Source organism: Chelon labrosus, assembly GCF_963514085.1.
Source record: "Chelon labrosus genome assembly, chromosome: 22".
Taxonomy (NCBI): domain Eukaryota; kingdom Metazoa; phylum Chordata; class Actinopteri; order Mugiliformes; family Mugilidae; genus Chelon; species Chelon labrosus.
The window spans coordinates 9,964,901-9,988,158 of record NC_140355.1 but is presented as its reverse complement, the minus strand read 5'-3'; the positions used below and the strand labels follow the sequence as shown (position 1 = coordinate 9,988,158).

At 42.1% G+C, this 23,258-nt stretch overlaps 1 protein-coding gene across 1 annotated transcript in view; it reads left to right on the top strand.

Annotated features, from left to right (window-relative positions):
• Positions 1–22,462, top strand: part of LOC311507690 (transmembrane protein 132D) — a 28,738-nt gene extending 6,276 nt beyond the window's left edge. The window contains exons 3-10 of the mRNA XM_084572133.1: positions 2,918–3,064; positions 7,007–7,178; positions 10,573–10,716; positions 14,324–14,532; positions 17,151–17,331; positions 17,488–17,601; positions 17,689–17,880; positions 20,712–22,462. Of these exons, the coding sequence (XP_084428259.1) occupies positions 2,918–3,064; positions 7,007–7,178; positions 10,573–10,716; positions 14,324–14,532; positions 17,151–17,331; positions 17,488–17,601; positions 17,689–17,880; positions 20,712–22,184 (2,632 nt within the window). The 3' untranslated portion in view covers positions 22,185–22,462. The remainder of the gene's footprint in view (positions 1–2,917; positions 3,065–7,006; positions 7,179–10,572; positions 10,717–14,323; positions 14,533–17,150; positions 17,332–17,487; positions 17,602–17,688; positions 17,881–20,711) is intronic.
• Positions 22,463–23,258: the final 796 nt, after the last annotated feature.

The window sequence follows — 23,258 nt, the reverse complement described above, 5'->3', positions numbered from 1 at the left end:
CACACACACAAGTCCCTGTGACCTGAATGCAAGTCTGCTGGTGAAATTACGTGAATAAGATTTGGTGGAGAGACGCTGACCCTTAACATCTGCTGTTGTTTTGACTCTTTGTGAGGATTAACAGCCCCTTCACCTGAAATCTCCCAAATTCACTGACCGTACCCACCTCCAGTCAGGTCAGTGATTTCGACTCGTGTATTTCTGACCTACTGCCACATCCCGAATGAGATTGGACAAGAAGAGGGGACTGTGTGCTGCAGTTTAAGTCCAAGTGAAGTCTAGCTCTGAGGAGCTTGGCAAAAGTGATTGATTCCTCTTGGGAGAAATCCCTGCTCCACTTCACTCTTTGGCCCAAGATTGAGTCCACCCCAGCAGGGTTAGGCCAGATAATCTGTGGCCCTGATTGAAAATGAATCAAGAGGTTAACCCTTTAGGATGGAGATGATCTGGGCTGACAGCCAGGATTACCCGCTTACAGCTGTGTGAGTGGGTCTAGTTTGCAGGCCCAACGTAACCACCTGTTAAGCGCACACCAAGCTCGTAAACAACATCCATAAAATATGAGAGGAAGACTAACTGTCCTGTCCGCAGACAACGCATTCACGGCACAAACTAATTTTATTCTGCATGAATTGTTAATGAAAGCCAACAATAAAGAGAGCTTTCCAACTTTTTTAAACAAAAGGACAGTTTGGTACGACAGCTGGGAAGAGTTCAGCTCAGTTTAAAGGTCGATATCCATTCCGTTCCCCACCTGTGGTCATGAACTCTGAGCAGCGACTGACAAAGACAAAGAGCGAGGATAGAAGTGGCCGAAATGAGGTTTCTCTGTGGGGAGGCTTGTGTTTGCTTGTGGACAAGAAGCTCAGTGATCCAGGAAGATCCTGTCATTGAGTTACTGCTCCTCCACACTCAATAGGTGTCCGTTGAAGGGGTTTGCACCCCTGGGAAGGTCATCAGGTGTTGGTGTCGGTGTGGCTCTCGGCCGGACAAGCAGAAATAACATGATATTTTTGGATACAGCCCAAAATAAATTTGAAACTTTGGTCATTTTTCTCATCTTGGTTTTCCCTTAGTGAAGCACAGTGTGTTAATTTGTTCTCCGCTACAATCAAAACTACAAATGATCCCTTCTTTAAAAAAAAAAAGGTTTAAGAAGAAAAAATTGCTTTTTTAAATTGAAGTCTCTGTTGTTTAATTTGTATTCTGATCTGCCAGCTTGAATCAATGTTTATGTTTATTGTATTTCAGACATTCATTAAACTCGCTAATGGAAGCATAATGTGGAGATTTTGCCCTTGGCATTAAGACGTTTGATCCAGATATTGAGCTTTGCATGAGTGTGTCTTTATCCGGCATCAGTTGAATTGTCAGCTTATCAGTTTGCTTCAGGCAGTGTGTGTGTGTGTGTGTGTGTGTGTGTGTGTGTTGTGTGCTGTATTTTGCCTTTGGGGTCTTACTCTGACCCCGTTCTCAGTGGTTATCGATCAGTCTAGTTGTTTCTTTGATTACAAATCAGTATTTCTAAATGCGTATGTGTGGTTGACGTGGCATACATAGCGACCCCTCTTATACTATGAGTAGATTGTTTGTGTGCGAGTCTATTTCCACCTGTCAGTTCTAATATTTTTCAGCTATTTGAAGATAGTTTTCTCTATCCACGGTGACAAACAACAGGCTGTTAAAACAGAAACAGATGATTTGCTGTAAAATAGCGGGCTGTCTCTTCTTGTCACATGTTGTATTAAATGCTAATTTTTTAAATGTGTCTGTGGGTCATGGCAGGAATAGGATTTGGGATGAACATAAAAAATTACCTGCGTTCCTTAAAGCTAAGACAAGAAGAAGTTGAAGAAGTATTAATGGAGTCTTGAATGCTTTTACCTCAAGATTCTTTAAAGACCACAGTCTACCTGTCGTCATGAAGAGGCTTCAGACGTGTCACACATCACTTTAATCCAACACTTTATTTCAGTTAAGCTTTCTTTTTTTTTTCTTCCTCAAAATTATTCTCAGCTTGACTATCCTGCTGACAAATCTGCGGGAGCCTAGTGATATTCTTGAGGTAGCACGGGCTGAATTCCCTCTGGAACGTTTCCAGCGTCTCGTTGAATCCTTGCCGTGAGGAAATTGGCCTGTTTTGGAAAAACATGAAGCTCTCACCCTGTAGCTAGGTGTCTGTTTGAGTGCAGATTACTGCAGAGAGTCGCTTCACTTTAAACGTGGGTCAGAGGCTTTTCATTTTCCCCCTGTATCACTTTTCAAGTCTGTGACTCCAACAGTTGCTCTATGACCCTGTCCGTTGGTATGTGACTACTCTGGATGCAGTTTGCCGGATAGACACAAACAAAGGTGACTGGTGGATTTTACGGGAGTATCTCCTAGCGTGGATGAGTGTGTGCGTGTGTGTGTCTAAATCAGACGTCTGATTAACTGATTCTCAGTCCTCCGCAGGGTTAATGGCAATTAAATACCCCTGCTAATTCTTAGTCTGCAATCAGCCGGCGACACATCAGTCTGTCGGTGACTCACCTCGTTAGACACAACACGAACAGCTAAACCCACAAAGCGCGCACGTGTGATCACAGGAGAAACCTGCTTTTCTGAGCAAATACACAAAATCCTGAATGCCTGCCCACACACTTTTACATCTACAGACAAATGATACAAAGACATCATGCACCAAATATTAGATTTGTTACAGTGTGGCTGCAGATACCAAAGACAAAGATGTAACAGTTCAAATACTTCTGTTCAGTCTACATAGTTCTGCACAGCATATTAAACCTTTTCTGAGCTTTCTTTGCCTTAATTTTTAACTTTACACAACAGAAATCAAACCTGTCTTCGTTTTGTTTGTTCATTTTATAAAGAAATGCTTTGTTCTAACTTCATTTTGTGTCTATGTTTGCTGCAGGGCTGCAATAAAAGCAGGCCTGTCCTTCAGCGCAGCTCGGCCCAGCGACTCGGCGCTGTGGGACATCTTAGTGGAGCCTGGCAGAGGAGCGACTCCCAACACGGTCTCTGTTACCTGCCGCAGGAAGGGTGCCTTCACTGCAAAGAGGTCGGTCCACTGTATATGTACATGCAGCACACTGCACAGTCTTAGAGGTGTGCAAGTCTTCACCCGCTCCCATCAGACATATACTTTACGTAGAGGAAAAGCAAAGCGATCTTGAAAAACTGTTTATATTCACGTTGTGGTACGGAGTCAGACTGAAAATGAAGAATTTCCTTTTTTATTTCAGAGGAAATTCAAAAATGTGTAGCCTACAGCCGTGCAGAGACTACATGCAGCCAAGCGCCCACAATTTTGTATTGGTCTGTATGTGTAAGAACGTGTTGCTGCATTTTCAAATTTTGGTGGAGTATTCGGAATAAGTCAAAGTAAGAGAAAGTAGTCCTGTGTATCTCCACAAGTTTGCATCACTATAAATGAGATGTATCCAAGCATCAACTTTAGGGACAAATTGCAATTCCTCAAGTCGCCACTTGAGGGTGGGTCCAAAAACGAGTTAATCTCTATGGACATGTTAAAATGCCCATTTTTACAGAAACAAGTTTACCGCCCTATTCATAACAACTGTATGTGGATGGATTTTTCTATAAACTCACTTGTTTAAATTATATCAAGGCTTAAATTTACACAAAAATATAGGGTGTAGACACTTTGAGTGACAGGTGGGTGGCCTCACAGATTGCTAGTGGTCTGTTTTAAAGTATCTCACCCACTTCAGCTCCACTCACGCTGTGCTTCTTTTACCACTTTTGATTTTACCTTAGGGTTAGGCAAAGTCAGACACTGCCAAGACGGCGACTGCCAGAGCCCTTCCACTAAAGTTTGTTACATACTCAGCGAGAAGCGAGAAGTTTGTTTTCGCTCCTAGGGCTGTGAGAACAAGAAAAAAGTTTATTCTGTTCAGGTAATTTGTATTTACAAGAAACTCAAGTGCCGAACGAATATTAGCATCTGGTAGCTCGTAGAGTGGCCGCTAGCATTTCCGCTTTCGCGCATTAGCCACACCCACTTAAATTTTCTGACCAATCACAGAATAGTTGCCGGAAACCCGATTTTTTAATCATTTCAATCAACCTTTGAGGACAAACCAGGATGCGCCGCTATCAGTAACCAGTAGACTTGTATTTATCAAATACACAGGGATATGCATAGCTTTATTTTTCTGTGTTTCGTATAACATATTTACAATATATAATATTAGTTTTTCTTGTCCAGTCGTATTAAATTGTAAATGTAAAAAAATCACAACAAAAAACAAACTGAGCTCGAGTCCCATGAGTTTTAATCGCAAAGTTGCTTTGAAAAATAAATACAATAAATGAAAAATTTTAAAAGTAGCATTAAATAATTCACATCCTTCTATTTTTAGCTCAATAGATAGCAAATGAATATTAATTTCACAGCACTTGTTTTACCTGATGCACACCAGTTGATTACAGCCGACTGATGCTGATGATGGTGAACCAGCATCCACCTCTGCCCAGCAACCTCCCGCCCACACATACACACACACGCACACACAGACACACACACACACCACCCGGCGTCCGTCCGACCCACATATCTGTAATCATCCATAATCACGGCTACGTTATCCAGGCTTAAGCGCTTGCACGTTCAGAAGTAGAGATTAGGAAGCAGAGATATTCCAAGTCGTGTCCCTCATACTGAGCTTCCACTAGGACACACACACACACACACACATCCTCACACCACTGTGCTTTAAAGTGATGATACGTGGGGTTTAAAGTCCCCCCCAATAGACAGACAGATTTCCAGGAAATGGGGGCATTAACCCCTTACGTGTTTCTGTGTCTCGCTTTCACACGGGCTTTCGCAGTATTTTCAGTGTGAATCCTTTCAATCCGTTTCAAATCCATTTCATTTACTGGAAAACACAGGGAGAAAAGGGCCACATGAAAGAAATGAAGTAGATATTTTATACCAATAATTTATTTATTTTTCTACCAGAACGCTTCTTTTCAATGTCTATGAAAGACAGTTTACATTCATATTTTAAGCTGGGCTCTGTAAAGCGTCTTTAGACAATTTGTACTGTTATCGATGCTATATAAATAAAACTGATTTGATTTGAACTGAATTTAATGTAATTAAATGGAATAGAATTGAACTGAATGTCTTCGGCATTGTAGACATGTGCAACAAGTTCACTTTCCTTTCTTTCTTTCTGCATACTTTCAGGTATGTTTTCCAAAGAGACACAAAATCAGACGTAATTTGGATTTTTCAACATTCGGCACATGTAGTTCTACTCTAGATCAGTAACCTCTATAGAGGTTGTGAGCAGAATAGTTCGACAAAAACCAAAGCCTGGCCCAAACCTTTTTGCCCAGACTAGCTACTCCAGTGTTCCCGGTCTTTCTGCTAAGCTAAGTTAGCATGCTCCCAATTAGCTCATTATCGAAGATGCTGTGCTTTTCTTTTTTTGCTGTGAAATAGCCAAAACGTGCTTCCACGTAGCGTCAGTGAGCACCATTTCATGTTCTCAGGATAATCATGTAGGCTCAATCCAAATGTCTATACTCATGGACTACTTGGAGGCGCATTCCTGTCAAGTGCGTGAGGGTTTAGAGGTGTCCCACTGTCAAATCGTCAAGTGGGGGGATGGCTCTCTCCCAGACATTTTGAGCCCTCGGTGCACACTTTCACTTTGACAGCTACCTCAGATGCACTTGGCACAGCAAGAGACCTCAGAAGTCACTCGGTCCCTGAAGTGCCTTGGCCGCAAAGGAAGTTAAAACATGAAATGAGAAAGTCCAAAACTCACAGTAGTCTAAAACATATTTTGTCACCTTCGATGTAACATGATACTATGTCACATAGTGCTTATTGCATTCACAAACCCAGTCAAACAGTCTTAATTTAACTCACTGAACAGTGAACCTACTGCCTCAAGCACTTTGCTTTGCCCACAGTCAGAACTTTTAATCTTTAATCATTTCAAAGCTTTTGGATCCACACATGCAAAAAGAATTATAGTGCGTTTTTTTCGATTTATTTTATTTTTTTTAATTTGTGACCAAGAGCACCACACATAACCTCATAACGGCCTCTCTCACTGCACTCCTCATTTGTAACTGCCTTGCAGCCATCAGTCCTTGGGTTTATTCTGACAGAACGCAAGCACTTTTATATGCTCATACTGGTTGGTGTCGTCCTTGTTGCCACTGATTTCAACATTTTTTGCCTCTTTTTAAATGCAAGTTTCGGCTGCGTAGAGATTTATTGTTTTGCTTTATGCAAAGTTCTGCTGTACTTCAAAGGGTACCGGCTCCATTCACATCCAGCTCTATTTCCCTTTTGATCTATTCCTACTGACAGGTATGCCTACACACTCTCCAGCATCAAATAACATCACATGCCATTTCTTTGACAACCCTTTGACCAGAATACTTGGCTGAAGTCTCAGCCAGCTCACTTAATCTTCCCTCCACACTCTCGCCTAATTCTTCCATCTGCTGATGGAAACGAGACCTCTCGTGTATTGTCTTCACTTTTAGTTAAACTCCACAGGTGTTTTTTTTTTTCTTCTTGAAGTTCTGAGTAATTTCAATTCCTTTCATTTTCGTTGCTCGTGTCTTTTTGCACTTTTACATTTCTCCTCTAAGGAACACCAGACTGCAGAGTTCATCTCAGCTCCCGATATATTCGACTCCCTTTATTCTTCAGTTAATATCCAACCCAAACTTTAAACTTTAAAAGGTGTCTTTCCAAAAGACATCAGAATGCAACCTTTCAAGCAAAATAACATATTTTCACAAATGGATCATTGGATTTTAAAGCATTAAATCCTCAATCAGAACACACTTTGTTGCTGTACTTGCTCTGATAGCTTAAGATGACTTAGGGTATGTTAGCAATGGTATGTTGCTGTTTAACTAACATAAGTATCTGGTTTAAATCCAACATAGCTTGTTTCACTTGTCTAACCATATTGCAATGTTATTTTTTTATATCTCTGAACAGGGGTCTTCTGGAGGTTTTACAACTGGACTTTGTAGCAAAAGATGTCTCAGAGAGGGTTGAGAGCCAGACCATCTCCTGGCGTCTGGAGTTGCCAGGGAACATCAAAGACGTCGGTGTAATGAGGATCTACACCACTCAGAAAGACTATGTGGGGCTGGCACCTCTGGTGATGGTAAGAACCATATCTGTATCAATTTAAAATACTGACATGGGCAGAACATTTTATGAAGAGTACATGGATCTATTTGCAGTAAGTCTTTATGCTTACTCAACCGTTGTGGCTAGAGGCATGTTTTCAAGTTGCCCACCTGTCCTATTCTTAATAACACAGTATCTCAGGAACAACAGGGCATAATTTGGCACAAATGTGCACTTGACCTTAAGGACGAAGAGGATAACATTTGGTAGCCAAAAGTCAAACATTAAGGTCATTGTGACCAAAATCTTTGGAACATCTTGAATCTTCCCTGTGACACAACTTTCTGCTGAACATTTTTATTAAATTCTTAAAGTATTTTCGACACAGCACATCATGCGAGTCTGGACTGACTTTGCTAGTTGGCAGAGACATACAAGCGCAAAGCAGTGATTCTAGTTTTATATTTTCATGTGCTTGCATTGAGGTGTGCCTTACATACTGCAACACTTGCAGGCTGCCGAGTAAATGACCAGTTCAATCTATTATGAGTCCCGATAGTTGGACGGAGAAGGTTCCCCGACTCTCCAACTTACCCACTCAGTCTTGAAAGCCAGTATTCATCTGTTAAAGTTAAATTAATCAGTTAAAGACAATTTCATGCCGTTAACTTTCTAATGATTCCTCGATAAGTAAACAAGATGAGATTATGTCACCTGGGACTATGCATCAGAACTAAGCCGTTGTTATAATGCAACAAATTAGTGCATTCTTGGTGAAGTGAAAAATGCCACATAGTCACGGCTGTGCAAGTCTTTTGTTTTTTCTGCCATCTGAATGCCTGACATCAGTAGCCTCATTAAATAAAAAATTACACCACTTGTCAAGGTTTTATTCACACACTAATTGGCATTTTAATTGGCATAATCATATTGTAATGTAATGATATTAAAAGGGCAAGACTTGTCTTTAAAAAGATGGCTTACACTAAAACTGTATATTGATTTAAAAAGAATAAAATCAGAATGCTGTTCTGACCATTTATTTATTTATTTAGATATCTCTCTATCTGCACCGTGAACACAGTGTTACCCACAAATAATATTCAAGGTCCTGATTTCTGGCTTTTTTTCTTTTTTTGTGTGTGTAGTTGTGTCCAAACACTTTGTGGGGAAACCTCCAGACATTACAAGGTAGATCCATATCTGACCTTGACAGGAGATTCACTAGTCTATTTCATGGTACACCAGTCAACATGAATCACACAGCTATTTGAGAGCAAATATGTTTCATCTCAGTCACTTACAGGATTCACATGAGGAAAATACCTTTTTCCCTTTAACGGTGAACAGAACAATTTTTTTTTGAGTCGACTGTGACTCTTTTCCCATTTGTGAATCACCACTAGCACTGCAACACATAAAGCCCCATGGAAAATGAACAGAATGTAATGCTTCATCGCATAACAATGAGCGAACAGTATATGCATGAGATGTTTGGTTTGCTGACCTTTCTCTGTGCTACCTGTAACCCTATCAAGGATTTATGAAGTTATCGCAATCAAATGAGTGAATGTACCGAGGTTTACCGCAGAACGCAAATGTAAAAGAAGCAGATTTAAAATACAGCTGAATCACTTGAGCTGAGCTTGATCACTGCAAACCGGATTACTGCACAGCCTGCGGAAACATCGGACGTCAAGATCTCTCAGCGTGGCACTGGCGTCACCGCCGCCGAGCCGCTCCCATTGCTTCCTGATTTTCTGCTACCTTCTGATCCAGTGGCTTATGTTTGGGTCAGTGTTGCAGTCTGAACTGGAGCATGTCCTTTTGGAATTGCGGTCAGCAGCTGTCAAGCCGACAGAGTTCAGAATGTGATGCTGCCAGGGAACATCTGCAGAGCGCTGTCTGGTGCTTTAGCCCACAAGTATCAGGAGTGGGGGAAAAAAAAAAAAAACACTGATCACCCAAAGCTTCTTACGCACAAACTGCACTGCCGCTACCTTTAAAAAGGCATTTTCAGAGATCTTGTGAATTGGAAAGTAGTGGTAAATCCTTGTTGAAGGAGGAGTTAAAGTGTAAAATTAAAGCTACATCGGGCTTGTTGACAAGTTACGGAGTGTATAAGAGCTAAGCTGCAGCTCAGCGTCGCCAAAGCTGCACAGTACAAGGTGGGAAAATCAGCTGGAAGATTAGAAATGCAATCAGGTTTAAGTGTTGGTGTCGCTATAAGTGCTGATCTATGGATAATACAATATACCAGAGGACTTATTTCCATCCAGGTGCGTGTGTGTGAGATAGATGTAGACTCTAAATAGACATTATTTTTAGTTTTTAGCACATCTGTCCAGTGGGTCACTGGGTCTCAAATAAATCAATGTAGTCCGCCTGTTTTTCTGTGATTTAATCGCTTACTAACATCCTCTCTCTGCCTGGCATCCCTGCCCCCATGCAAGTAGCGATGAGGTTAATGTGCGAGCCCAGCGGGATTCCCAGACAAGTTTTTAGATTCAGCCAAATGCTTTTCTGCTTTTCGCTCTGGCTGCCGCACCCAGGTAAAACAAGAACTTTCTGTTTGAAGTTCCACCTATAGCGGTGCTTAGTTCGTTGACTGCTTATACACGGGATCAGGTACAATAGCAGCTTCCCTTTGAAGGCAGGAAAATGCACCTTCCACAGCTCTGAGGAAAAGCATTAAAAATTACAAGAGTGTCTGCCTGATGGTTAACATGCATTCCACATACTGTAACTGCAATGTGCTTCTGAGCTGGGGGACTTTGGTTGCATATACTCTCACTGGTCTGTTTTCCGCCTTTGTCTAGGATATCACATTAAAATTAAAAATAATAGGACTTATGGCTCGAAATGATTGGTGGAAGTAGCCTAATGTTTTTGCTGTTGTGCTGCAAATATGAGTGGATTGTTGATGTGAGGGATATAGTTAGACCTGATATTAATATTTAGGTACAGCCATTTGTCTCCATTCTTTCAGATGATATCTAGGAATTAAGCTAAATTAGGCTAATTTTGGTGAATAACCTCCAAACTGCAAGGTGAATTTTTGCACGAAAACAGAACAAGAGTAACTTCGGGAGGCAATTGGATTCTCATGCAAGCTTAACAATCCATCCTGCCGAGCTTCAGACTATCCAGAGAGGTGCTGACCAAGCTTTGTGAGGAGCCCCTTACAACTATGTGTGTGTTTTGAGGCAACAATGGCTGCTCTTAAGAGTTCCTTTTATTTGCCGGTTTTCCTTCCGACGACGGCAAAAACCTTCGCAGATGGTTCTGTGTAATAAACCATCTGCCGTGTCGGGTTATACCAAACGCTTTCCGTCTCCATTTCCTCGTACACAACGGCAAATAAACCTGTGAAACTGCACCGAGCCAGACTACTGACCTGCTCTTTATCTGCCCTCTATTCTGCACAGAACACAGATATCTTGAATACCGCGGTGCTTACGGGTAAAATGGTGTCGGTCCCTGTGAAGAATCTTGCTGTCGAGGCTAATGGCTCGGTCACCGATGTGACCAGCTACACTGGCTGCAGGTCTACGGATGAGGATGTAGTCAAGGTAAGTCATAAAATCCTAAACTTGTAAGCTTTTGTCTTGTATTATATGGAAAAAATATTAATAAAATTATTTAAAATAATAAAATTTGTGGTAGCTGCTGTAATTGTGATTACAGAAGAAGTAAATAACATTGACCCAAAGGCCCCCACTAACAACATGCTGTTACCAGACACCACAGGACACCCTCAGAAGACCCATGTCCATTCTCTGATGAGTCACAACTGTTTTGGAGGCACAAGGGAGACCTACACAATATTAGGAAGGTGGTCATAATGCTATGCCTGATCAGTCTATAATCCCTGATTTGTTTTAAGCAAGTGGAAAGAACTTTTATACAATATAAGGATAAACCGACCGTATCAGTTGTTTCCTGTTTGGATTGAATGAATTTTAGGACTAATCTGCACACAAAGTCTCCTGAATGACTGACAGTGATTACGTCGAATTTGGTGGCATTAAAAAAAAAAAATCAGTCATTCATGATTCATTCTGGTGTATGCCTCTAAGACATCCCCTGTCACCCTGCCATCACACTCAGCACGTCCGGCTCCAGTCTCTTGCGCGTGAGAGTGTGTGTGTCAAAGCATTGTGGATAAAAGCAGCCTCTTCCAATATGGCATTAGAGACTGAGCCTATGATCCCACCACTCAGTCTGTAAGCACAGCGATTTGACCTTTGTGCAATGGATCCATGTTTCTACCACGGCAGGCGCAGAAAAAGAGAGAGGACCAGAGAGAATAAAAAAAAAATAAACCATATTATTTCCCATTAAATGGCACGCCTGCTGCAGCCTGCGCTAGTGTAAGACGGTGTGTTAAAATGTGTAAGCTTTAAGAGAGTGAGAAAAGAGCTGAGGAGAGGGCGACTGTATTTGTAATGATTTTCTGTATCTGTGAGAAACTTAATCCAGTTATTATTGTGTCTCTGAAAGGTCTCTTACGCTTCCCGCGGTCACTGACCCCTCTTAGAGCGAATACAGTCAAGTTAAAGCTTCAACCCACAGACATTATCTTTTATACTATAACTGCTGCTGGATGAATCTGCACTCACTCGCCGAAACATTAGTGCAGGACTGTTATGGTGGACCCGTTTTTTCCCATGCGTAGACAGCCAGTCTTCTGTGAGCATTTAGATAAATCTAAAAGGTATTACACGTGACTAAGGTTAAATCCCTGCTATACACTCACCTACCATTTCTTTAGGTCTACTAGTGAAAACGAATGCATTTTAATATAACAGTCTTGCATGTTGAGACTTTGCAAGAAAAGTGTTAATTCAGCCGCTTCTTTGGAGGATGTAGTTTGTGGAGCTGTTACACTGGACTGAATTAAATGCAAAGGTGTTTCTGTTATTTAGCCCTCTGACTAAAATGTGGCTGATACGAGTCAGTGCAACACAGTTCTGTTCAACAGCGATGCAAACCACAGTGTTATGGATTTATACGAGGGGGGAGGTAGGACGCAAGCGCAGGACAAAAAGCAGCGAGGCAGGAGAAGGCAAAACTGGTGTTTAATTAAATAAAAAGGAAACAAAAGGCGTTGCTGAAAAAAGCAGGAATTCCAACAAACAAAATCAAAACTTTCAAAAGACAAAAAGGTAACTAGAGACTAGAAACGAAAAACACTCGAAACACTGGAGATATGCAGAGGGGTAAAAAAAAAAAAAAAACATGGAGACACACAGAATAAAAAAAAACCATGAGGAATGACGCGACAAGGAACAAAGGAGAAGGCAGGGCTATATATGCACACACAAGGAAGAGGGGGTGACGAGACACAGGTGAGGCAAATCAAGAGACAACACAAGGTGAAATCAATGATCTAATCAACACAGGGAAACACAGGGAGCAATGCAACAGGAAATCAAAAAACTTAACAAAATAAAACAGGAAACAGGAAAACAAGAAACATGAACAAAACTCAAAACGCGAACACAGAAACCACAGAAACACAACCATCACACACAGCCTCTAAAATGAAAATGCTGTTTAAGCAACAGCTCTCTCAGTTATTTTTTAACGAACTCTAAATACCATAACCTTCATGAAGTTAAGATTTAGTGCAGGATATGTTATATTAGAATGCATTTTCACTAGTCTACCTAAAGTAATGGCAAGTGAGTGTAGATGCGGCACCGTTTAGTTTTAGCTAAATGCTAACAGAAAACTGGCTGCGTGTGCGTGGAAAGAACAAAAGAAAAAAATCTGTATTGTCTTTTTTGTTGTTGTTGTCCTCTTGGTCTTACACTCGGACACAACATTACAGATGAACTTGCATTCCTAGCCACCTGTTGAACGAGACTCTATTTTGGTCTCCACCACCTCCTAAGGGAAATGTGTTGCTCGGTGTTCCACATTTAACCCAGTCTAATGGCAGTTTCGTCCTTCAACAATAATCTATTACGCTTACAAAGGTTATGAGGTTGTTAACAAACACAAAATTAGTTCACTAACTTTTTTTTCTGTTTATTTATTCCTGAATATCGCTTCCAAATAAATCAAAAGAATGAGCTGAAAGACACTAAAGTGCTGAGTAGAGGGGTTACTATAATAATTTTCTGTGGGTGTGTCACTTTAAAGTGCCTAACTTTAAGTATACATCATGCATACTTTGCATTTTTTTTATTTGTAACACGTCATATAAAGTTTTAGATATTTAGAATCATTGTTGAACTGGAAAAAAATATTTTTTTTCCACTAATTTCTTTTTTAATATTTTTAAAGCATGATATAAATGCACTTTTGAGATTGGTAATGTTTTTCTTAATATATAGCTTCTTGATGAGCTAATAAAACTACGGTCTGGACCAGTCAGCATGTTGGGAAATGATTTACAGACACTGCCCTTCTTAACAATTCCATAGGAGTTCAACTTGACTTACTTTCATTCCTCCCCTCATTTTTTCCCCCCCGCCCCCCCCTTTTCACCTCCTTACCTCCAGTGCTACACTCAATTCTCCAGTCTAGTGCTCTCCAATTACCTCTGTGGAGCCACTGGTTTGTTAAGATAAGTGAGGCGGCATTGGAGATAGGCCTCCAATCTTAAATAAAACACACCAACTGCTGTGTCTCACCTCATTGCTCTCACTGGTGGGGAGTGCGGCGCTCCCACCTACAGTACAGTGCTACAGGAACAGGCGCAAGGCAGAGCTAATTTACATTCGGTAACGGTTTCACAGAGACCACAGCGGTGAATTTACATGACAGGAACACTAAAACACTGCGATTCCCTGCCCAGACTTTTGGAAGTAGTGTGAAATGAATAAAATGTTTGTGTGTTTGCGTGGGTGGTTATAGCTTATTTGTATTGGTGCCTCTGTCCCCCATCTCCTCTCATCAGCCAGCCAGGCCAAAACTTTCTTATTCAGTTTGCGTGGACTTTACTTTTAAGAACTTCCAACAGCGTACATCTAGAAAGTTCTGGACAATAGCTCAGTCCCTACTTTTTAAAATCCCTTTCTTGTCCGGCGTCAAGATATTTTTAGATTAGCAGTCTGACAGACAGAACGGGAGGAAGTTTTGGGGCCAGGCTGAAACCTTGGACGTCTCTCCCGAGCCCTTCAATCATGTTTCAGCTTTTTTCTTTTCTTTTCCCATCTGTCTTGTCAGGTGTCAGAGCGCTGTGATTATGTATATGTAAATGGGAAGGAGACAAGAGGGAGAAGCAGCGTGATGGTCAACTTTACTTACGGATTTCTGAGCGCACAGCTGGAGATGAGCGTGTGGATGCCCCGTCTGCCGTTGCTCCTCGATGTGGCCGACCCCGAGCTCAGCCAAATCAAAGGGTGGAGGGTTCCTGTTACTACAGGCAACAGGAGGTAAGGCCTGACCATCTGTATAATAAGCTCCGGGGAAGTTCTTTAAAAAATAAATTAGTAAACCTGATTACAGTTTAGAAAAAGTTTTTGAAAAGTCGTTGTGTTGGAAGTCGTCGCTATGAATACAGGTGAAATTTTAATTACCGAAGGTCGTCACCTGGATGGGGCGGGAGTCTTTTGTCTCTTTAGTCTTTCTCATTTCATTAATTCTTAATTAACTTTTAAATAGTCTAATAAAATAGTCTAATCAGCCCAAATCTGCTTAAAAAATCATCACCTTGAATGGTGGCTATGAGCATTTTAAATCCAACTACCGCAACTTATGGCACTCTGAAATGTGTGTCCATTGTTATTAGACTTCCGAATGCCTTATTTCGATTTGTAATTCATCATTTTTAATTAATGTTTCAGTCCTGCTTGATTGACACCTGTAGTTGCTGGTGGTGATAGCAAATGTGGTTTAATGCCACAGGTTCCCATTATTCTGTGAGGAATTTCTTATGCAGCACATGGTGGATGTCCGCGAACAGCAGGGCAAAGAGAAAAGAGTTGTTTTTTTTTTACCTTTCTGAGAAGTTGGAGGTGTGAAGCCTGCAGCTCTTCATCTAACAGCTCACTTTGGCTGCTCTTGTTCCATCACTCTCTGCAACATTTCCTGCATTTCTGAGAGTGCCCAGTGAGCTAAGCTTATTTGCAAAACACACTGCACATCCTGTGACTACTCCATAATAGAGGTCAGCTCGTGTTTTGCCTGTTAAACGCTTGTAATGTGAAGCTGCAGCAGCAGGAAATGTTCACTTTGCATCAGCAGTGATCTCAGAACCCGTCGGCTATCACCTGCTTTTGTATCCAGATATCTGTTTATGGCTGTCACCACAGACCCAGAGTTCATAATAATACAAATATATAAAGGCTGCAATTCTTTCATCAGTGGGCAATTGGCTCAGTCGTCATTGCATATGGCAAAAGATAGATAAACAGCAGACGGTAATTTAAATGAAAATCTTCGGGATTGCCGCTTCAATGATTGGAGATGTCATGTTATATATTTCATCACGGGAGACAGCCATGCCCACAGTAATGTTACTAATGCAAATATAAAACTGTTTTGAGGCTTAGTGTGTGTAATATCCGTCTGCGCTGTAGTCCGTCATAACAACATCACATCTGTGTCTGGTGCATTAGTGGGCAGGAGAGTGCAAAGGCTGCACAGTTGCCCTGGAGATAAAGGCTAGTGGGATTTCACTCAATACTTACAGTAAAGTCATTATTTTCCCACTCAATACTAATGATGATGGCCGACTGATGGGCTGTCATTTCCCAAAACATTCAATACCAGACGCAAACAGATTCCGGGGTCAGAAATGTGATTGTCCTGACTTGTCTCATGGTAGAAAGTGCCGAATTGTATTTGCCTTGCTATTGGACATAATCCAAAAAAAAAAAGAAAAGCCTTCTTAAGGTGTGGGTTCATGAAATAACCTCAGCCTGTCGTGCCTTTACAGATTGTAAGATCGACAGTTTTCAAGTTTTCAGAGTTGTTTTATTGTGGGCGATTTTGAAAATAGACTGAAATAAACACTTGCAATCAGTTAGCACTAGCACGTTTTAATTAACTCTTACTGTTACGTTGCTTGGTGCCAATTAGTAGCCTGGCAACCCCATAAAACGCACGACGGCTCAAGGGTAATTGAGAACTAACTGAAAAGTGGAGTAACCATGGTAAAGGAAGGTGTTTTTAGAAATTACTAAATCTGGTTATGAAAAAGAACAAAAGTGCAATTAAGGGAATATCTGATGCTACGAATGCTGCGAGAGTATTTGAATCAAATCAAGAAAGCACATAAGACCAATATAAATAGTTACTGCTACTTAGTTGGACAACAGCATTTCATAAGGAGTTACTTTCCTGTCTGGAGTTTAGTCTAATTCAATGCAGCAGCATTTCCATCACATGTTAAGCTCAGACCTTAGGCAATATAATAATGATGTTTATTTGGACCGCAGCTCTTGACAGGAGCCTTCTGCCTGCAGTTTAAAAACATATCCACCAACCCTCCAGCACACCTGCCGTGTGGTGTGTGGCACACCAGCTGTGCGTATGATAATTATATGATCATTGCTGAGGGGTTTGAGGATGGTTCCCGGCTTAACCTCTATCACCCACAAACAAACCACTCAGCCGTGGGATCCTGGTTAATTTAGCTTCAATTCATTTAGAAGAAAAGGTCACTCAGCATGTGTTGCGCGTCAACAGCAGCAGCAAACACACTGCTGGCCTTCATTGTTTTTCCTCAGCTTGCCAGCACTTGCAAATTAAACGCATGATACTGGAAGCAAGGGGCGCAGATAACCAAGCTGCCTCTGCCTAAAGGTAGAAAAAAATGTCTGTAAATAACCTCAGAAAATGCATATTTTCCAACGTTTTATTTTTTTATTTTTGTACAGATTAAACAAACAAGATGTGTACCTCTCAAAATGAATGTGCTAAGCTGCACCTGCTGCCTGCAGCTTCATATTTAACATACAGGCATTAAAGTTACATCAGTCTTGTTATCTGCTGTAACGCTCAGCAATACGTATGTAACTAATTATGTTCTGTTGCCTTTGTGTGTCAGGTCTACGTGGGACAGCGAGGAAGAGGAGGAGATGAGGAGGGGCAGGGGTTGCATGCTGCAGTACCAGCACTCCACAGTGAAGGTGTTCGCAACCTTTGTGGCCCGGCCTGATGCTGACGCGCTGCCAGACCCATTAACTGGGAAAGAGCCTGTTGAATACTTTCTGGGATCTGATTGGAAGGTAAAAAACATTTTCTGCATTTTCTTAATATTTACATTCTAGTAGAGATCTTTGACATAGTACAAGACAGGTAAGCATTTTAAAACTGATTGAAATTTGCTTTGCCTTTTGCAACCTACTTTACTGCCTAACCTTTGTTCTCTTTTTGATTGACAGGTGGATGTGACCAATCTTGTGCGCTACTCTTTGAAAGTATCAGATCCAGATGTAGCCAGGGTGCAGGATGGGGTACTGGTGCAAGGGCGAGCTGTGGGCGCCACTACTATACAGGTGAGTCACAAGGTGTGAGTGTGTATGCGTGGTTTTAGCCGTATTCATATGTAAATACACTTGGCTGAGGGTGTTTTGTTGCTGCAGGTGCTGTCCCCTCTAACGTCGTCCGTCCTGGCTGAGAGGAGCATCAGGGTGGTGGACGATAAAGTGAGCGTGACAGAGCTGGGGGTGAAGTTGGTATCTGGACTCTCCCTGTCCCTGCAGCCAAGTCCGGGGAGCAACAGGGCCATTGTTGCCACGGCAACCACACGGGAGATGATCATGCAGCTCAAACAGGTAAGTAACTGGAAAATTGTTCGACGCAGAGCATAAAACAGCGGGATTCTGCTCAGCTTTTTGTGATGACACTCGCCTCTTCTCACACCTGTTCGTTTCACAGTGTCACCACATGACCAGTCGTGTCCCTTTAATTCAGATTTTAAAGCAGATTCGCACCTCACATGTCATTGAACACATTCCATAAAATATTTTCTAACATCGAACTGACCTGATTTTTTCCTTGATTGCAAATACACCAAACTATGCTCATGTTCTTTAAAGCACTACAATTTCTCTTTATAACCCACATCCTTGGAAACTCTGTCTGGGAACAGCTGTCAGTGTCATCCCCGTACACAGAGTTTCATAAGAGATCTTACCTAAGATCACAAACACACACGCAGAATTCAAATTACTTTTGTGTGAGATTATATATCAGAGGTGAGGGGCACAATCTGTTTTTCTCTGTATTTAATTTGCTTATGTGTTCAAAGTCTTCAAACGTCCCCTCGTCATTGTTCTTCAAAGGTGCAGGCATTTAACAAGCATTCCTCCACTGGCAAAGTCTCTCCTTTTATCACATACGCCGGCCTGGAAACTGTGGTCGGGATGTATGTGTAATAAAGCAGAACAGCATAAATAACATCTTCAAAGACTGGGGTTTTGAGTCCAACATGCTTGATGTGCTGTTAGCAGATGCAGCCATTCTTTGATTTAAAATAAACCTTGTGCATATGGCGCAAGTGTCACATCTTGTATACGGGATGAGCATTCAACACTTTATCACGGTCTGGGTGAAGCCAAATGAATTATAAACACTGAACATGCAGGTAATTTGCACATTCAGATTCATTCACTCGGTTGATTCAAATTTATTTGCGAAATGATTCTTGATCCTATAGTATATATGTGCTCTCATGTGCTTGGAGAGTAAGTGCTTTTACCTATGTTCTATGTAGCATATGCCAAGCTACAATGGATACAAGTAATAGGAAATGAGCCTGCAAGGAATCAAAAGGTTCCCAATACAAAGTGGAAATGATCCTTTCTCTGTTGCTCTGAGATAAAAAGAAGAACTTTCTGTTTCTCTGAGGGAAATCCGGGGAAGTTTAGGCACTTCTTAGCTGGATACTAATTAGACACTGATATCTGTTGCAGATATGCCACTCAGCGATGCTTGTGATGTCCATAGAAGTCTGATTACGGTGCTCACAAGTCACAACTTTCGGCAAAATCAAAGAGAAACTTTACATTCTCGTCTGAGACAGTGATGCATGCCGTTATACAACCAAATGTAAAAGCATCTTCAGGATGACGGTTATCAGCTTCTTAAAGTGCCAATCTTGAATATTTCAGTCCTATTTGATTAGGAGACACCTCTAGTTACTGGTAGCAACAGCAATTTAATACCACTATTTACAGAATCCTAGAGGCACCAAAACAAATGAGTATTCTTTCAATAAAGAGTTTAAGCAATGATTAGCCCTTTCCTTCGCTGTGTGAGTAACTGTGATGTGAGCAAGACGCGGTGAAAGGAGTTCTTTACCCCTCTGATAAGTTGGAGGCGTGCCTCACTGCTGCTGCTGCTGCTTCTCTTTAGAATTCCACATCCATATCCAGATATCTGTTTATAATAATGAAAATATATACAGTATATACTGGAATTTTTCCATCAGTGGACCAGAAACTCAGTTCCCATCGTGTTACAGTACCTCATAGTATGAATGCTCATGAAAGTATTGCTGGGATTCCCACTTTTAAAGCATAGTCCAAATTTCAAGGCTCATAAGCCCGAAAGCAGGAAGGAAAGTGTCTAGTAATAACGACAATATTCAAAGGTCATGTAAGTTTTTTCCAATAAGCTTTCAAATGTTCCTGCACAAACAGCTGAGCCTGTACATGCTCCACAAACAATATGCTTCACACAGCTTTATTGTAATCCTTAAGTGAAGAAGCTTAAAATCACCCCATGAAGTTGCCTGTGATAAAATAGTGTGTTATTATCGCAATCCTGAGTGTTTATTTTCCAACAAGATGTAACGGCCGTCTAGAGAGAGAATTAGAATTAGTTCCCGAGCAGAGTAGATTCACGCAACACCGACCGTAGAGGTGTAATAATATTTGTGTTTTCTCTATTTGCCTCTCAGAATGTGAACCCACTGTGTTCATAGCCCCTACTGTCGTCTGCGGTTCCCATGCTGGGTGAGAGAATAGGCGGGGCAGACAGAGTGCACAGATGATCCTTTTAAAAGCTCACTCACACATTTAGCCATGGCGGCTTGCCCATTTTAAACCGGCTCCCTGTCGCAGGCATGGGGCAGCAATTACGGAGACCACAGCTGCTGGAACGACAGCTCACTTTACCTCCAGTGCACTGTCACCGTTGCTGGTTTGCCCTTGTCAATAACAAACTATTAGAGCCGTGCCAGTGCAGATGACCAGCCAATTGCGATGGCAAGCTGTTAATGTTCTGCTCGAGGCGATTCATAATGTATTCAAATACAAAATATAGGTTAGGTCTATGTTGACCCAGTAGCTTACATTAGCTACAGGAACTAGGTCATTGTGTATTAATGTGATTTGATTGGCTAATTCTCTTCTTAATATGACCCCAGCTGCAGTTTTTTTTGATATTTTTTTAGGGACTCGTATTAAGCTCTATTTAAACCATATTACGTTATATAGCACAGAGAGATTAGCATAGGCAATTTAGTGTTATTAAAAATTATGAGATTACAGGAAGTGAAGGTCAGGGGGAGGGGATATTGATTACCACATAAGTGACCTGCTTTTGAACACATAACCTCTGCATTGTTCAGGTGTCATAGTCTTTCTTTCTTATCTCACAGGAAGCAGTGGTCAGCTGCTGGGTTCATTTCAGCGATGGGGCAGTTACTCCACTGGAGCTGTTCGACCGCAGCGTCTACTCCCTGACAGTCTCTACCCCAGATGAGGGGGTGGCCACAGTACGCCGCACCCCCCAGTCCACATTTGTAGTAGCGCAAGGTGAAGCTGAAGGCCAGGGGGCGCTAGTGAGAGTGGAGCTGAGGATCTGCGAGGAATGCCAGAAGTCTAAGAGGAAGAGCAAGTTGGCAGTTGGCATGGGGCTCCTCAAGATCAACTTCCGGAGTGGTAGCAAGGCAGGAGAAGGAGCCGCTGACGGAAATAAAGATTTGGACGGCGGTGCATCGGAACTCGCAGGTGAACTCAAAACTACAGTGACTTCACAAATTGCTGCCACAGATATGGGTAAATGGTTGTTCAGAAGCACAATGCCTGATCAGCAAGAATCCACCGTGGCAGACAGTGGCACCTCAATGCAACCGCGTGTTGTGTGGGTTGGAATGACAACCAAAACTACAAGAGGAACCACATATACTGTCACAGCTGCCTCTACAACCATAAGCACACCAAGCTTTAAAGCACAGCTGAACACTGCCTTACCTATAGCAACAACACTAGTTGTCTCCGGTGATGGAGAAGGGCAGAAGAGAAGCTACGGCAACATGCTTGACGACCCCAATTCACCCCCCAACAAAGACATTCCCGAAGCAGAAGTGACACCCAAGAAGGAGCCTCCTAAAACTAAAACTCCAAAAGTAATTGAGAGCGACCTCATCAGGACATTCAAAGCCATGTCAGATGTGGAGATTGGCATGTATACCTTGGTGGGTGTCTCCTGTGTAGCGCTCCTGGCTTTTTTGCTAAACTGTGTTTCTTATAATATGTGTTTCCGGAATCACAAGACCCCCATACAGGCTGGCCCACAACCCAGCACGGATTCAAAGGATCACAAGCATGACTGGGTGTGGCTGGGGAGCGGCAATCATGGTGCTCCTACCCCAGGTGCACCTGCTCAAGCGTCCACATTAAAACGTGAGAATCATTGCCCTCTGGAGTCCCGTCACTCCATTGATTCAATGGGCCACCATGGCATGGAGAACACCCTGCCCACAGTGAGTGCCCCAGCTGTCCCAGAGAGGACCGCCACCCTGGGCCGCAGCAGGACCATCTCCCAGCAACAGTTTCAGGCAAAGGCAATCGACCCCATGGCAAACCGTTCAGCCACCTTGCTGGCAAGGCCGCACCGCAGCGAGCCTCTTCATTCTCCTACCAGTAAGAGGAATCAGGTTCAGTTCACCACCTTCACCACGCTGGACATCAAGCACTTGGCTGCACTCAAGAAGAACGGCGTGGACTTAAACTGGGCCAACCAACAGAAACAACAGCACCAGGCCCCACCTGGGCCCCCATCTGAGCCCCAGACACCTTTACCTGACATGCCGTGGCCTGTAGTCACGCCTCTAGGAGAGCCCCAGTGAGTTTGTATGTGTGCATATGTGGGATGCACAAATGAGTGAGAGAGAGAGAAAGTTCTGATGTAGAATATCTAAGACGTGGGCTTTTGATCACTTCAAAGGATGGACAGTTTGTTTAATGAGATTATATAAAGGACAAATGCTCAGTGCAAGCCTGTAAATACAGTATGTTATGGTGCACCCTTTAAAGACCAACATTAAAGGGGCAATTGTTTTTAAAAGGGAAACTTTCAAAAATCAACCAAAATGCTAGTCACTGCATGAAACAATACATGTAGCAATGGGCAAAGCTCTTGAGAAGCAACCTTTAAAGGGAAGGATGTACAGGAGACCTGGCTTGCTAGGGTTTGCTTTAAGCCCAGGACAGACCGTCAGGCTCTCTGTTGGGCTTCTACTTACGGGGGTCCCCTCTCCTGGCTGCCGGCATCAGCAAGGCCTGCAAGACTGGTTCCTTCAGTAAGTCGAGATTTTGTATCTTGTCCACCAGATCATCATGGGAGATTTCTATGCTGTTGCAGTGTCTGGCAGTGGTCAACACACAGCAGTCGCTCTGATGTCAGTGTGCAGTGGAAATGAAAGAAAGTTGGGATGTGTGCTATTTCTACTGCGCCAGTTTTTTTGTGCTTCGTCGACAGTTAGTAGTTGCCAGCTTTAAACATTAATGTTGTCTTCTACACTGCTTTAAGTACCCCCTAACTCAGTATTTACACACACTCATCAAAGGACAGAATATCATAATGAAAGTAGCTTCAGTATTTATCAGAAACAAAAGCAACCCCATCTGGAGAAATGCATTATACATCTTTAACAAACTATTCTACAAACTGCTCCTTTTATTCTGTGTTCATTTTTTTAAGATTAAAGCAGTTTACATGATTTTATCTTTTATCCCTTGATGCATAGTTCTTACATTTGAAAGAGAAAATAAAGGGATCCTGTTCTGTGTATATACATATATCAATTGTAATTTACTTATTTCTACATTTCTAAGTCCAGATGAATTTCCATCCCCTTTTGCTTTTGTACAATTATGTTCCCCCCCCTAGAAACAGCTCCACACCTTACTAGTTGTCAGGG